The 13,975-nt window shown below is 39.7% G+C and overlaps 2 protein-coding genes across 2 annotated transcripts; both read left to right on the top strand.

Annotated features, from left to right (window-relative positions):
- Positions 1–4,702: 4,702 nt before the first annotated feature.
- LOC126796284 (uncharacterized) lies at positions 4,703–10,097 on the top strand. Its single transcript, XM_050523073.1, has 18 exons — positions 4,703–4,950; positions 5,598–5,699; positions 5,953–6,035; positions 6,133–6,217; positions 6,306–6,392; positions 6,603–6,664; positions 6,768–6,973; positions 7,079–7,139; positions 7,587–7,764; positions 7,946–7,984; positions 8,091–8,152; positions 8,272–8,308; positions 8,569–8,618; positions 8,705–8,774; positions 9,108–9,183; positions 9,438–9,517; positions 9,613–9,681; positions 9,828–10,097. The coding sequence occupies exons 1-18, from the start codon at positions 4,873–4,875 to the stop codon at positions 9,885–9,887; spliced, it is 1,485 nt and encodes a 494-aa protein (XP_050379030.1). The 5' UTR covers positions 4,703–4,872; the 3' UTR covers positions 9,888–10,097.
- A 1,056-nt stretch (positions 10,098–11,153) lies between these two features.
- On the top strand, positions 11,154–13,730 carry LOC126793912 (probable receptor-like protein kinase At5g61350). Its single transcript, XM_050520542.1, has 2 exons — positions 11,154–12,559; positions 12,602–13,730. The coding sequence occupies exons 1-2, from the start codon at positions 11,154–11,156 to the stop codon at positions 13,728–13,730; spliced, it is 2,535 nt and encodes an 844-aa protein (XP_050376499.1).
- Positions 13,731–13,975: the final 245 nt, after the last annotated feature.

Genomic DNA, 13,975 nt, shown 5'->3' with positions numbered 1-13,975 from the left:
CTGGCGAAAGAACCATGCACTAGCTTTCCGATCACTAGCTTTAGTTAATTACAAGTAATTAAGTCGTCATGAGTGAATGAGACCCAACATCAAACCATTACAGATATGCCAATCTTCTTGGATTGATCGAGTTACTACATTAGTTTTGGAACTTACAAACCCTAGTTTATATGATTAGATCCCATTGTTTTCTATCTTATTTGCAACATATAAAGATAGATAATATCCCTGAAGTGGAAACTTAACCACTTGAAATTACGTACGTTATTGTTGGAACCTATCCATCCTTGCCTAGTTTATTTTAAAGTATCCAAAAATAATTGGAGATCGAGGATCTATATATTAAAACATACACACATATATATAGCTTGTCTTAATCAATACAGGAGGTTAGAGCATGCATGCATACTAATTTATTGATTAGATTAGTTTAAACTTCGGTGTCAATGGGTTGAGTCAACAGTTTTTGAAGTATCGATTGATGTCACGGATTGAACAATATAGTAGCGAGGGAGATTTAGATCTACCAAACAACATTTCCTTCATCCTAGCTTGTCTCATATATGAAAAATGAGAAAACCACACTTTACTCGTTTGATTTGTTTAGCACTTTCACTTGACACGTAGATATCGCACTGATAATTAACTTGTCTCATCATGATTTTCTAGCTGGGTGAGACCAGTGCGGATCCAAGATCCGAAACTTGCATTGTATAGGCTAATTAGCAAAGTAAGAATTTCACATAGAGCAATACCAATTTAACATTAGTTACTAACTTGCAACACACTTTTGCAACAAATAATGTCTAATTGCTTATAGAAGTCTCTCTTATTTTATTGCCAAAATGGCTACACGAACATGCCGAGTTCAACAAGATTCATACAAGAAATTTTGAAAGTCTACTAAACACCGTAAATAATTTGTCAATAGATGCACAAAGTAACAACATAAATAATTTGTCAATGCATGCACAAAGCATATAAATTGGGTTCAAAATATTATGCTACAGGCCTTACAGGTATAGCCTACAGTACGAGGCTAAAACATAAAGGAGAAGGAGAAGAAATCTGTGAAAGATTCTAAAAAGGGAGAAACCAAAAGACAACAGGGGAAAAAAGAGGGTTCGAACCCGGCAACGACTGGAATACACCGTTACCTGGATGAACCCCTTGTTTATTTTATTACGTGTCAATTACTGATTGGTGGAGAGGCATGGCCCATGTATGACCCAGCTGATGTCCATTTATTCGGTTCCTGGCGCGTGTAGCACCTCAGATCTTATCTTCTCAGCTCACTAAAGTTGTATTGAGCCGAAGGGAACCCGTAAGTCCGTAACACATCGAGACCCGAGACCATAATTCGCACTGCTCCACACCGACACTATATTCTCCACCGATTGGCAGAGCCAACACCGACACCACCATCATCCCCTTATTTTCCACGTCTCAAACATGCCAACAGATTCAATGACTGATACAAATAGTGAGTGATTGAAACAGTAGCACTCCAAGGAGGAACTCTGGCGTTCAATCAAGGCTTCGGCAAGCTTAATTTAGTTCCTTGTAGTAAGTTAAATTCTTCCTCCATTAAACCCAATTCGAGATCTAATTGAATCTATTTCAATTTCCAAAAATTTAACCTAATTCTCTTCTTATTTCTTCCCCCATGTTACTTCCATTGACCCCAATGTCAAGCTCAATTGACGATACAGAGGTTAGGCGATGTTGAGCGAGGTTCTGGAGAAGGATCGAAGCATTTAAGGAGTACTACTGTACCAGTGAGCCTTGGAGGAGGAAAACAACACGAAGTCGAGGGCAAGGAAGCTGCTGAACTTCAATCTACAAATCTGGGAACTTCATCCCAACCAAAACCCGCGGCCACATTAATAGATCACTCCATCACCACATCCACTGATCTAAGCAATGTTCAAAGATATAACAGAGAAAAAAATAACTAAGCAAATAAATCAAAGCAATTAACTGATACTGGTAAAATCGATTTGTTGCTCCATTCGGCTCAATACAACTCAAGTGAGCCGAGAGAATGCGATAGATTGCCCAACGCGCGCGTTGGAAGAGAAATGAGGGAAATAGAGGGAAATGGCGAGACCAGGCCTCTACACCAATTGTTGAGCGACACGTAATAAGACAAATTAAGGGCTCCGTATGGTCACGGTGCATTCCAGAACTCGCATTCGAACCCTAGTCATCAAGAATTGTCAACAAATGACTTAGCCAACTGAACTATCAAGAATTTCATGACTGCACGAGGGAAAATAGTAAATATTATCACGAGATTTTGTCTAGGCTCCAGCCCAGAGAGCTCATTGAATAGATCCGCCCTAGGTGTAACTTAATAAATTCTACAGGTGTTTTAGCTCTAATCGGTGCTATAATATCCCTGCAATAGAAATGGAGTTATACAATGATCTCCAAAATTGAAAAGTTGAAAACTTGCACAAAATTGCAAAGTGATAATAGAGCCATGACATTCGCTTTCGTGGCGTTAGGAATATAAATGGGGCCAAGTCGCAAGTAGTTCTGAGTAAGGCTTGTAGCTATATATCCCAATGCATATGGGGAGCTACCTGCTCTTGTACCTGGAATATCTGACATGGATTATACTTAACGTCTTAATCTATAACCAAATTCACCAATCAATATCCTTATCCAATAATACAATCGTAATTTTTTCGATTTGTTAATGAATCGAGTCTAAAACGATCTAAATTACACTGTGATCAACATTGTTGGAAGTGTATATTTGCAACATTGATCACCCATGACCCATTATTCCGGCTAGAACGAATTATGACAGTGAGTTACATGATTTTTTGCTATTAATTAATATCGAATTTCTATCAAGAAATGAGCAGGGATTTCTTCATAGTTATTACTGTACTACTGTTAAGAGGAATGATCAAACCTGTTTTAGTAGTACTTGTGGAAGATATGGTTCTCTGTAGACCGCACTATTAAGACAACTGATAAAAGGCTGTGAAATTGGGCCTGTAGTGGGAGTCAGTAAGGACTTATGATCCCATCCATTCCGAACGACCCCATTGTCATCCCCTTGTGTCTGAAGATCGACTGGGCCGCAACTATCATGTTATGCTCTCCCAAGTACAGAGAACATTTGCATTTGCAGTACACAAAGACTCATATATCGGCAATGATTAACAAGCTCATAGGCAAGTAAAGATGAGAGCTTCTCCTCGACAGACAGGAACGCCCTGCAACAATCGGCAGTAATGCTACCGAATCGAAAACTGAAAACAGACTGAAAGATTTCCATGCCACATCCGGTGGAAGTTGATGACGCCGGTGAAAACTCAAAGTGACTATATCATATCTTAACGATTTCCATAGCACATCCATTGACGCCGGTAAGAGATGACCAACACTCATATGGCGCAGTAATGACACTAGTAGAAACGAAGATAGTGCTTCCATTTTCCCTTCGATGAAAATGACTAAATGAATAAAATTTAATAAGTCGTATATATCAAGAGTTTACAATGTTCACAATTAGGCGAACCATGCCGTCATTTTATCAGAGCGTGTTTATTTTCATAGAAGAACCCACAAGTGATGTAACCAAAGCTCGTACCCTTCCAAAACAATAACGACAATCCGATCTCCCATCTCTTCCATTTTGACTTCTTCATCTTTTTGACAAGTACTTACTTCACCTAGTAACTTACAATGCATTTTGACTTCGCTAAGCTGTACTAGACTACTAGCCGTAACATATATAGTACTAGAGGTTGAGGAAACACATCAAAAATAATTAGACTAGGCTTCTGTTTTATTAAACCAAAGTTAGTTGACTTCAAGACTTCCCAAATGGCACCAACTAAGACAAAGTGTGCGACTGTTAGATGCTTTAATTTTCTGGCCGACGATTAAGGGTCTCGCATCTTTCACTTAGCACAACATATTAGCCACCAAAAACCATATCAATTTAAAACCTATACCAACTATATTACTGTACCTTATACTATAATGTGGTTGTAACCAAGTCAACGTGGCCAAATTCCCATGTAGCACACTCCCTAGGGTTCTGTCCAAATAAAACCAAGTCACTCGTAGCCAAAAAACACATTGCCGTAGGCCCTTCTTCAATATCCTCTTATTGAGTATTCATATCCGAGTTGTTGACCCATTTTTTCTTTCAACCCATTTTAAATCTTGTGTCACCCACAATCACATAAGATAGATACACTATAATATCTAACTAGCCACCAGTGGAAGTATGTGATCAAGTTTTGGTGCCCTTAGACGGTTGCCGTTTTCCAATCCCGCCACCAACGGCATCAACACGACGGCCACAATATACTTATATACTCCCCCCAAAACACTCTGTATCCAACTCATTCCCATTCCAAATTTCACAATGCTAAAGCCGTCAATCGCGTAGCTTATAAATCACGGCGTAACAATCTTCGTTGAGTTCGTTCTACAACCAACAAGATAAAAGAAAAGAAAGATAACGGAAAACTCCTTTTCCCATATGTACTCGGAAAACGGGATAGGGGAGTACTGACAAAACCAGTCATATTTCGCCACGTGTGTGAGAAGTAACCTCAACGCGGACCAGGTGAGGCTGCGGAGCAGAGGATCAGGGAAAGAATTCCCGGGGGGTAGACGTAGAATAAAGGCGGGGGAGACGTAGAGAAATGTGGTCCGTATAACAGAAAGGGGTATAGGGACGAACACGATGACGCTCTAATCTCTCCGCCCATTTCGATTTTTGGTTCTCTATTAATCACTTCAGACCTCCAGAGCTTCAAAGCTTCGAGCTTTTCACTCTCACACTCTTAAAGACTCGAGCTTTTTGCGGGAGTTCGGATTCGATTTGGAGCTCTTTAGATGTCGGCGGAGGCGGAGCCGTCGTCGACCTCGGGGTTCGTGACAGACGGCCCTGATGACGTCGAAGACTACATTTCGGTGACGACTCTTTTCCTCTGCTTCTAACTTTGTGTGCGTGTGTGTTTTTGTTTTTGAGTTTTTTTTTTGTAAATGTGAAGAAATGAGGAAGAAATTAAGTGTTTTTTTTTTGGAGCGTAGAAAACTAGAGGAGATTGAGGTGGAGAAATTGAAGCTTTTTTCGCGGCATTTTGTTGTGGAGGTTTAGTTCATGAGTTGAAGTCTTAGTTTTTGTTTTGTTTTGTTTTGTTTGGAGGTTTGTTGGAGTGTGTTTGATTGCTGGGAGGGGTTTGGGGAAACAACAAGTTGAAGATTTGAGCTTGGTTTGTTTGTTTGCTTTTGGTTGTGAATTAACTATGCCAGCTGGAGTTTAGTTAGTAACTTCGAAAAATGTAGTCTTTAGAGAAAATGCGATGTTAGATTGTTAGCTGGAATTGGGTTTCTTTGTTTGTCGGATCATGGAAAACAGTGCATTTGATGAGTTCATGATGAAACCAGAGTGTCGATTTGGGGTGTGGAAAGTCATGGTTTTTGAGATGGGAATTTGAAATGTGCAATGCGGTGCTTTTGCTATGTGATTTTGCTTGAATTGAGGCTTCTTTTTTGTGTGTTGAAAATGTAAGACTGTGATGGGGAATCTGAAGGGTAAGGCAATGTTTGATATGCAGGCTAATGAAGCGGAACCGGCACTGCCCTGGGACATATTTAGTCATGTTTTTGATCTTGTGCAGAAGGGAAACCAGGCATTTCGAGAGAATCGATTTGAAGAGGTGATGTTTTGCCATTTTATCCAATATATATGAGAAAGTTTGTATCTTTATTTGTATAATACTTCCTCAAGGCATTCTAGAAATATTATAATAGAAAAATAATCCTAGTAATTAAGAACCAAAGTTAAACAGATTTCTTTAAGCGATTAACATGGTTATTTCGTATCATATGATGCACCACTTTGTATAAATAGTTCTGTTGACTCTGAACTCTTGTTTTTCCTTTACTAATCAATCAAGTTTCTTTCCACAGGCGATTACTTGCTACTCAAGAGCCAATCACATTAAACCATGTGACCCTGTTATTCTTGGCAACCGAACTGCTGCCTATATCAGGTGTGCATTTTGTATCTTTAGTTCCTGGCCGTGGTTTTGCAAGCACCTCGAGTTATTACCTAATTATCGTTACACTACTGTAAACCCATCTCTACAGGATCAGTAAATTCCTTAAACGCATACCGGCATCGGCTTCTGAATATAGAGCACGGACTGGATTAGATCCTACAATACATGCTGAAGTATGTCTTAATGGCTCATTGTTATATTTAAGGCAAACAATCATTTTCAAGTTTCAACTATATAAGAACGTCAAATCATTCTTTTCAGCTTGCTTTAAAGGATGTGGAAAAGCTACTCAACGTCCGAAGTAATTCAGCAAAACCTTACATGCTGAAGGCTGAAGCTCTGACTTTGGTAAGTGATTGTTGTTTACTTTCATTTTTTCCCTAAATTTTGTTAAAGGGGCCATTCGATTAAGCAAGTGTTGTGAATTGATGCTCCTGGAGTCTGTCAATTTATGCTTATTTATAATCAATTAAAACCATTTCTTTCTATTATTGGGTGTGTGTTAGGTTTCTAGGGATTGTCCATCATATTACAGCTAATCTTGATTTGAATTTGCAGCTGGAAAAATATGAAATGGCACGGGATGTTCTATTATGTGGTCTTCAGGTTGACCCTTCTAGGTAATACAGAACTGTTTCCATTTTGTTGATTATTAGACAAAAAATAGATACCTGCTGGCTATATCATATGCTGTTTCTGAGCTTCTGGTGTACTATTTTGTAGCACTCCTCTTCTGACATGTCTCCAGAGTTTAGAGAGACATCAAGTTCGCCAGACAGGGAAAACAAGCCATAGCAAACCAGAAAGAAAAGCAGAACGCAGTGATGATTTTGATTGCACATTATGTTTCAAGTTACTCTATGAACCTGTGACAACACCTTGTGGACATTCTTTTTGTCGATCTTGTCTATTTCAGTCAATGGATCGAGGTGAGTGTTTTGCTAGTATTCAGGCATTTCAATTATGCATGCCACACACACACATATAGCCTTCTTTTCCTCATCTTTTCCTTGACCTGTGAAAACTGATCTTAGGTAACAAATGTCCATTATGCCGGACCGTTCTGTTCATTAGTCCTAGAACTTGTGCGATCAGGTAATTTGGCTCATGTGGTATCATTTGAGTGACATGTTTTTGTTCATTTACTCATTAAGCAGAAGAACTTATTGTTGCCCTAGCTATGCTATTAATAATCAATCATGCACATTCAGGCAGCATTCCCTGAGCATACACGTACTATACACTGAGGCTGACATTGGAAACATACAATATTATAATTAAGATCCGTGGTTCTACTTTTTGTGCACATGAAAGCTTTAACCAGTATGAAACTTCTTACCTGTTAATGTGTCTTTAGGCATTCAATTTAGTGTGGGGTTTAAATTGTTGTCCTGTTCATCATGCATACTGCTACGTTTCTTATTATGAAAAAATTTCTACTTGTTCTTGTCTAATTAGTGATAAAGCCTTTCAAATTTAGTAAAAACTGTTGTTTTTTTAGTAGTCTATACTATGTACTCAATTTCTGTTTACTTTTACCAGTGTGACTCTTAATGACATTATACAAAAGAACTTCCCAGAGGAGTTTGCTGAAAGGAAGGCAGAGAATGACACAATAACAAACTTTGGTGTTGATTTGATGCCACTCTTTGTAATGGATGTCGTCCTTCCTTTTCAGAAGTTTCCACTTAATATTTTTGAGCCTCGATATAGACTTATGGTAAGAGCTAGTTAACATTCTCTATTATTTACGCATAATTTTTGCAAAATAATTCAACATATACTCAGCGCTTGGCAAGCAGATCTATGCTTATAAGCTAATTGAGCAGCATACTACGTACCTACTTGTTACAATTGTAACACCCATTGATTTTTTTTTTTTTACGATACTTCAACTACAGGTGAGGAGGATAATGGAAGGCAACCGTCGGATGGGAATGGTAGATTATTGTTACTGGTCTATTTCTTTCCCTTTTATCTTTTAAGGTGTATCAAGACCGACCAAATTGAAACTTTCACTGATTGTGCCTTGTTTTAATGGTGTAGGTCATCATCGATTCCACAACAGGTTCCATAGCTGATTTTGCTTGTGAGGTGGAAATTACTGAGTAGGTCTTTCATCCTGCTTCTTCCCTCAATTCTCATATCATAGCAATATCATCTGTAAACTCAGTACAAATGTGAATGTTCTTAAAAAAAATGCCTATAATGGTTTATCTGTGTGTAGGTGTGAACCACTTCCAGATGGGCGTTTCTATTTAGAGGTTGGATACGATTGCCTTTGCTCAATTCTGTGTTTACCACTTTTTCATGCATTGTGAATGGCTGAAACTGGTCTACTTTGAAATAATCCACTTATTATTCATGAACCATTATCCTTTTCATTTTGGTCTTGGAATGTAGTCGAACTTCCAAATAAAAGCAAGGGCTTCTCTAACATACCTATATTTCCATGTCAGCACATACTTTTGCTGAAGTTATAATATTTGTCATATTGAATGGTGTTTGCTGTATCTTTTCACAGATTGAAAGTCGCCGAAGGTTTCGCATAATTCGATCTTGGGACCAAGATGGGTGAGTTGTCTTATGATTTTTTGAGCTATTCATTTGTGTACTTACTGCTCTTGTTCAATATCTTATATTTGTAGTTTGTTCTCCAGGTACCGAGTTGCAGAGATTGAATGGGTACATGATACATGTCCACCAGAAGGATCTAGAGAGAGATCAGAAGTAAGTACATGATTTTACTACACATTGATTTTCTGGTGTTAGATATGATCTGGTGCTTTGAACTTTTTTGTATAATACATTAGTTAGACCTATTCACTATGCAAAGCTGTGGACTTCCAATTACAATTAGCAATATTTGACATGGTGATGGATAAGGCATTTTATATTACATATGACCTATCTGGTTTGAATTCTCCTGAATGAAGAGTTTTAATATCAAATTAGGTCGAGTATAGGTCCTGCTTAAACACCATATAACTAATGCATCAAGTATAACTGTAGCATTTATCATTTTGGTTGTACCTCTGTGTTCTCACTTCTGTATCCATATAGTTGCAGGAACTGACAAATAATGCAGCAGAATATGCTCGTTTATGGATTGGACGGGGTAAAAGAGCAGCAAGTCGAGGTATAGTGTTGAATCCAGTGCTGGCAGATTAATTGTTATTAAAGTCAAACCTATGACTAATGTCGTTTCTTTTCTATACTAAACTTCTGCTGGAAAATCTGTGGAGGATATGCTTCCTGTATCTTTTGTAATTTTGACTAGCACTATCTTTAAGTTACTCTGTAATGCCCGTGTACATAAGATTAATATATGTTCCTATTCTTATGGCGTGTCTCTTCATACCCTTTTTGGTGTATGACACCAACTCTTTACAGATCGAAGACGACTTGAGAAACTTCTCAGTGTAGAAGCAATGATGCCATCAGTTCAAGATCCTGAGCGCTTCAGCTTCTGGGTAAAACTTTATTTATATACTTACTTTTCACTGAATTGCTGTAACTGTGAATACAAGATCAAGTTATTGACAGCTATTAGCATGTTCTGATGCAGCTGGCGTCCCTTTCAAACCGACGTCCTCATGAACGATTGGATCTCTTACGCTTGAGGGATACAAAAGAGGTAGGAATTACACTAATTTGAGATCTCATCTAATGCCAATGCCATTATGACTTCTGCTGCATTGAATTTGTACGAAAGAGGAGTAACTTAGTTGTCATCTCTCGCTTTACTACTCAAAAGTTTGGCATGCATTTTTCAATTTGCAGAGAATACAACGGGGACTGATTTATCTCAGAGCAGAAGAGCAAGGTTGTCAAGTGCAATGAGAGAAGCTGTAATATTAGGGTCAGTTTTTCATTGCTGTTATTTAATATGTATACTCTCACATACAAACAAACTGTATACTCCAATTCAACATTCTTTGATCCAAAATGTTAATGTTAGTGGTTCCCCAGTTATTTGTTGACTGTTGTAACTTATTGGGATTGATACCAACATACAAAAAAATATAAATAAATAAATAAATAACCAGCAAATCCCGTCATCTTCTCATTATTAATCAGTTGAATATCTAGAGTGGAATGAAAGTGTGACCTTCTGGTTCAAGAGTTGACTCTACATTAGCCTGCTCATAATTTCTTTACTCTTTTGGATTAGAAGCCGTCCATCTCCCTCTGGCACAGTGGCACTGGCCTTATGTGCTTGCAACATTATTCCCATGATGTAAGATAATACATATAGTCATGGGTATACATCCCTATATATGTAATATATAAATTATAATTGTATATCCCCTGAAAATCCATTAGATGATCTCAAGTTCTGCCACTTAGAACATGATCGATTCTGACATAGTTTGAATTGAAACAAATTTTTTAGTGTTGAGTAAATTGGTATGTGTACATGAATATAAAGGATGTCTCCATCTGTATGGTAACCGAACTTGTTAGAACAAATTCATAATGATGTAGAAAGCAACAAATTTGAGGCAAGAGGTTTAGCTATACTTCAAAACGATATACAAATAATTTTCACAAATATTGAGTGTGTCCAAAATAACTACTTAACTAAAAGAATATATTATCATCACATATAAGATAAGCATTTGTGCTTAGTGGCTTCTAAGGTTCAACGCATACATCGCTGTACTTCCAACTTCTCTCTGTTTGTTTTACCAATTCTAGAAAAAAAACTCGAACTAACAAAAACAACAGAACGTTCATCTCTGCACGTTTTGCCTCTGCTTTGCTTCCAAAAGCCTAAAATCTCCATCTTCCTCCTCGGTTGAGATTTTCATAACAAAAATCCCCACAAAACCCACGTTCAGTTTCTCCTCCACAACCCCCTTATCTGAGTTAAACCGCTAGCATTCTTGATCATATCTACCGACTCCTTGGCTATGATCATCAATGCTCCTCCACCATCACCACCACCACCACCACCTCTGCCATTGACGCCGCCTCGAGACTAACCTCATTGTGCAGATAATGAGGAGAGTGACAAATGGGGCATCATCACATGTTCCTCCGCAACTCTCCCCCCTCTTTTTTCTTTTCCTTTTTGTCTTCCTATTCACATTCTTTAACAATCTCATGCACATTGTCTCGGCCAAAGGCCATGCAAATGCTTCTGCTACATTGACATTCAATCCTCCTGATAACTTCCTCATCGATTGTGGCGCTCCTCAACAAGCCAAGCTCCCTGATGGCAGGACATTCAAATCGGACCGTGAAACAGCTGACCTCTTGTCCACAAATGAGGACTTCAAGGCTTCAGCTGACTCCATCAATGCCAATGTCTCTTCATCTGTTCCACCTGATTCAAAAGTTCTGTTTCAAACGGCGAGGATTTTCTCCGAGCAATCTCAGTATACATTCCACATTAACAAGCCCGGCCGCCATTGGATTCGCCTATACTTCTATCCTCTTCCACACCAGACATACAACCTTTCCGACGCAGTTTTCTCGGTGCAGACAGACAAGTACGTTCTCCTGCATGACTTTTCTGCCTCGGACAAAGCCACGTTGGTGTTCAAAGAATACCTTTTCAATGTTTCGGACAACAGATTTTCTCTACATTTCCGACCAAAGAAGCACTCCATCGCTTTTGTCAATGCCATTGAGGTTGTCTCTGCTCCTGACTCTATTTTTAATGACACTGCCACCACTGTTCCCATAGCCGGAGACTTCCCAGGCTTGCAAAACTACGCTTTCCAAATCCGGTACCGGCTAAACGTTGGAGGGCCATTGATATCGCCTCAAAATGACACATTGTCAAGGACTTGGGAGCCAGACACTGCATACAATGCATTTCCACAAGGGTCTCAAAACGTGTCAGTGGCTCCAAATACCATCAAGTATCCCAAGAGTGGCGCTAACTTGTTGATTGCGCCGAGTTGGGTCTATGCAACTGCTCAACACATGCAGGATTCTTTGACAAACAACCAGAACTTCAACCTCAGTTGGAAGTTGAGTGTTGAGGAGGACTTCTCCTACTTGGTCAGGTTACATTTCTGTGACATTGTGAGCAACACCCTCAATATGTTGTACTTCAATGTGTACATCAATGGCATGGTGGCTGTCTCCAACATTGATCTCTCTTCACTAACAGGCGGGCTATCCACTGCTTTCTACAAAGACTTTCTGCTCAATTCCACGGCGGTCTCAAGCTTAAACAACACCATCCACATTCAGATTGGTCCCGGCACTACTCAGTCCGGGACTCACGATGGACTACTTAATGGAGTGGAAGTCTTGAAATTGAGCAATGTAGCAGAAAGCTTGGATGGACTTTTCGCCGTCGATGGGAAATACAAGGGGCCAGTGGAATCATCAAAGACACTAAAAATAGCTGCAGGCGTGGGATTGGGGATGGGAGTGACGGCAATGTTCTTAGTTGGCGCAGTTTATATAAGGTGGAAAAGGAGACCTCAAGGATGGGAAAAGAAAGATAGCTTCTCATCATGGTTGCTACCTATTCATTCCGGTAACTCTAGCTTGTTCTCCAAATCAAGTAAGAGTAGTTCTAGAAGAACAAACAGCATTTTCGGTTCACGCAAGAGCAAGAGTGGTTACTCAACTTATTTCTCTTCCACTCTCTACGGCCGGTCATTCACTTTCGCCGAGTTACAAGCTGCAACTCAAAATTGGGATGAGAAGGAAGTGATCGGTGTTGGGGGGTTCGGAAAAGTGTACCTTGGGGTGTTGGAAGATGGTACTAAGCTCGCTGTCAAACGAGGGAACCCCAACTCTGAGCAAGGCATCAATGAGTTCAGGACAGAAATGGACATGCTCTCCAAGCTAAGGCATCGCCACCTTGTTTCACTGATTGGATTTTGTGACGAGAATAATGAGATGATACTGGTGTATGAGTACATGGCTAATGGACCTCTTCGAGACCACCTCTACGGCTCGAACTATCTTTCATTGTCATGGAAACAAAGGCTGGAGGTTTGCATTGGTGCTGCTCGCGGTTTGCATTACCTGCATACTGGTGCAGCACAAGGCATTATCCATCGTGATGTCAAGACGACGAATATTCTCCTAGATGAGAATTTCGTTGCGAAGGTAGCTGATTTTGGACTGTCAAAAGCTGCTCCATCGTTGGAACAAACCCATGTCAGCACAGCAGTGAAGGGAAGTTTTGGTTATCTTGATCCTGAGTACTTCAGGAGGCAGCAGCTCACTGAGAAATCCGATGTGTATTCTTTCGGGGTGGTTCTTTTCGAGGCATTGTGTGCAAGGCCGGTTATATGCCCCACTCTGCCAAGAGAGCAGGTGAGTTTGGCCGAGTGGGCAATGCAGTGGCATAGGAAGGGCATGATTGAGAAGATTGTTGACCCTAAAATCGCTAGCTCCATCAACGCTGGTGCGCTGAAGAAGTATGTAGAAGCTGCAGAGAAATGCCTCGCTGAGTATGGTGTCGATAGGCCAAGCATGGGAGATGTGCTGTGGAACTTGGAGTATGCTTTCCAGCTTCAAGAGACAGCCTCGCAGATGGATGCTCCGGAAGACAACACTTCGAGTCTCATTTCTTTGGATAAAGCAAGTGCGAAAGATGAAACAAATTCAAAGGATGGCTCTGCGGCTAGTGGTGCAATGAGTGAGGACTCTGTAGTCACAGCTGGTAGTTCTTCCTTGTTTTCTCAAATGAATGTGCAAGGGCGGTAACTGGGCACCATTCCAAATTCACTGCTTACACTTTTCCATTTTCTTGGGTTGAAGAGCTACCTCTCTGCATTAGTTGTGTGATTGATTCAGTTATGTTTGTGAGCTTTGTAATTAGCTTGTAGATAGGTCCTCTTGGTTTATCATACCCCTTTGGAGTGAGTAGTCAATAGCATTGGCTTTTGTTCTCTATATAACGTACCGTACTTCTGTATATATCATGATTTCATGAGGAAGTAGATACACAA

This window comes from Argentina anserina, chromosome 5 (genome assembly GCF_933775445.1).
Source record: "Argentina anserina chromosome 5, drPotAnse1.1, whole genome shotgun sequence".
Lineage (NCBI taxonomy): Eukaryota > Viridiplantae > Streptophyta > Magnoliopsida > Rosales > Rosaceae > Argentina > Argentina anserina.
Note: the sequence above shows the minus strand (reverse complement) of the source record. Positions and strands in the feature narration are given on the sequence as shown.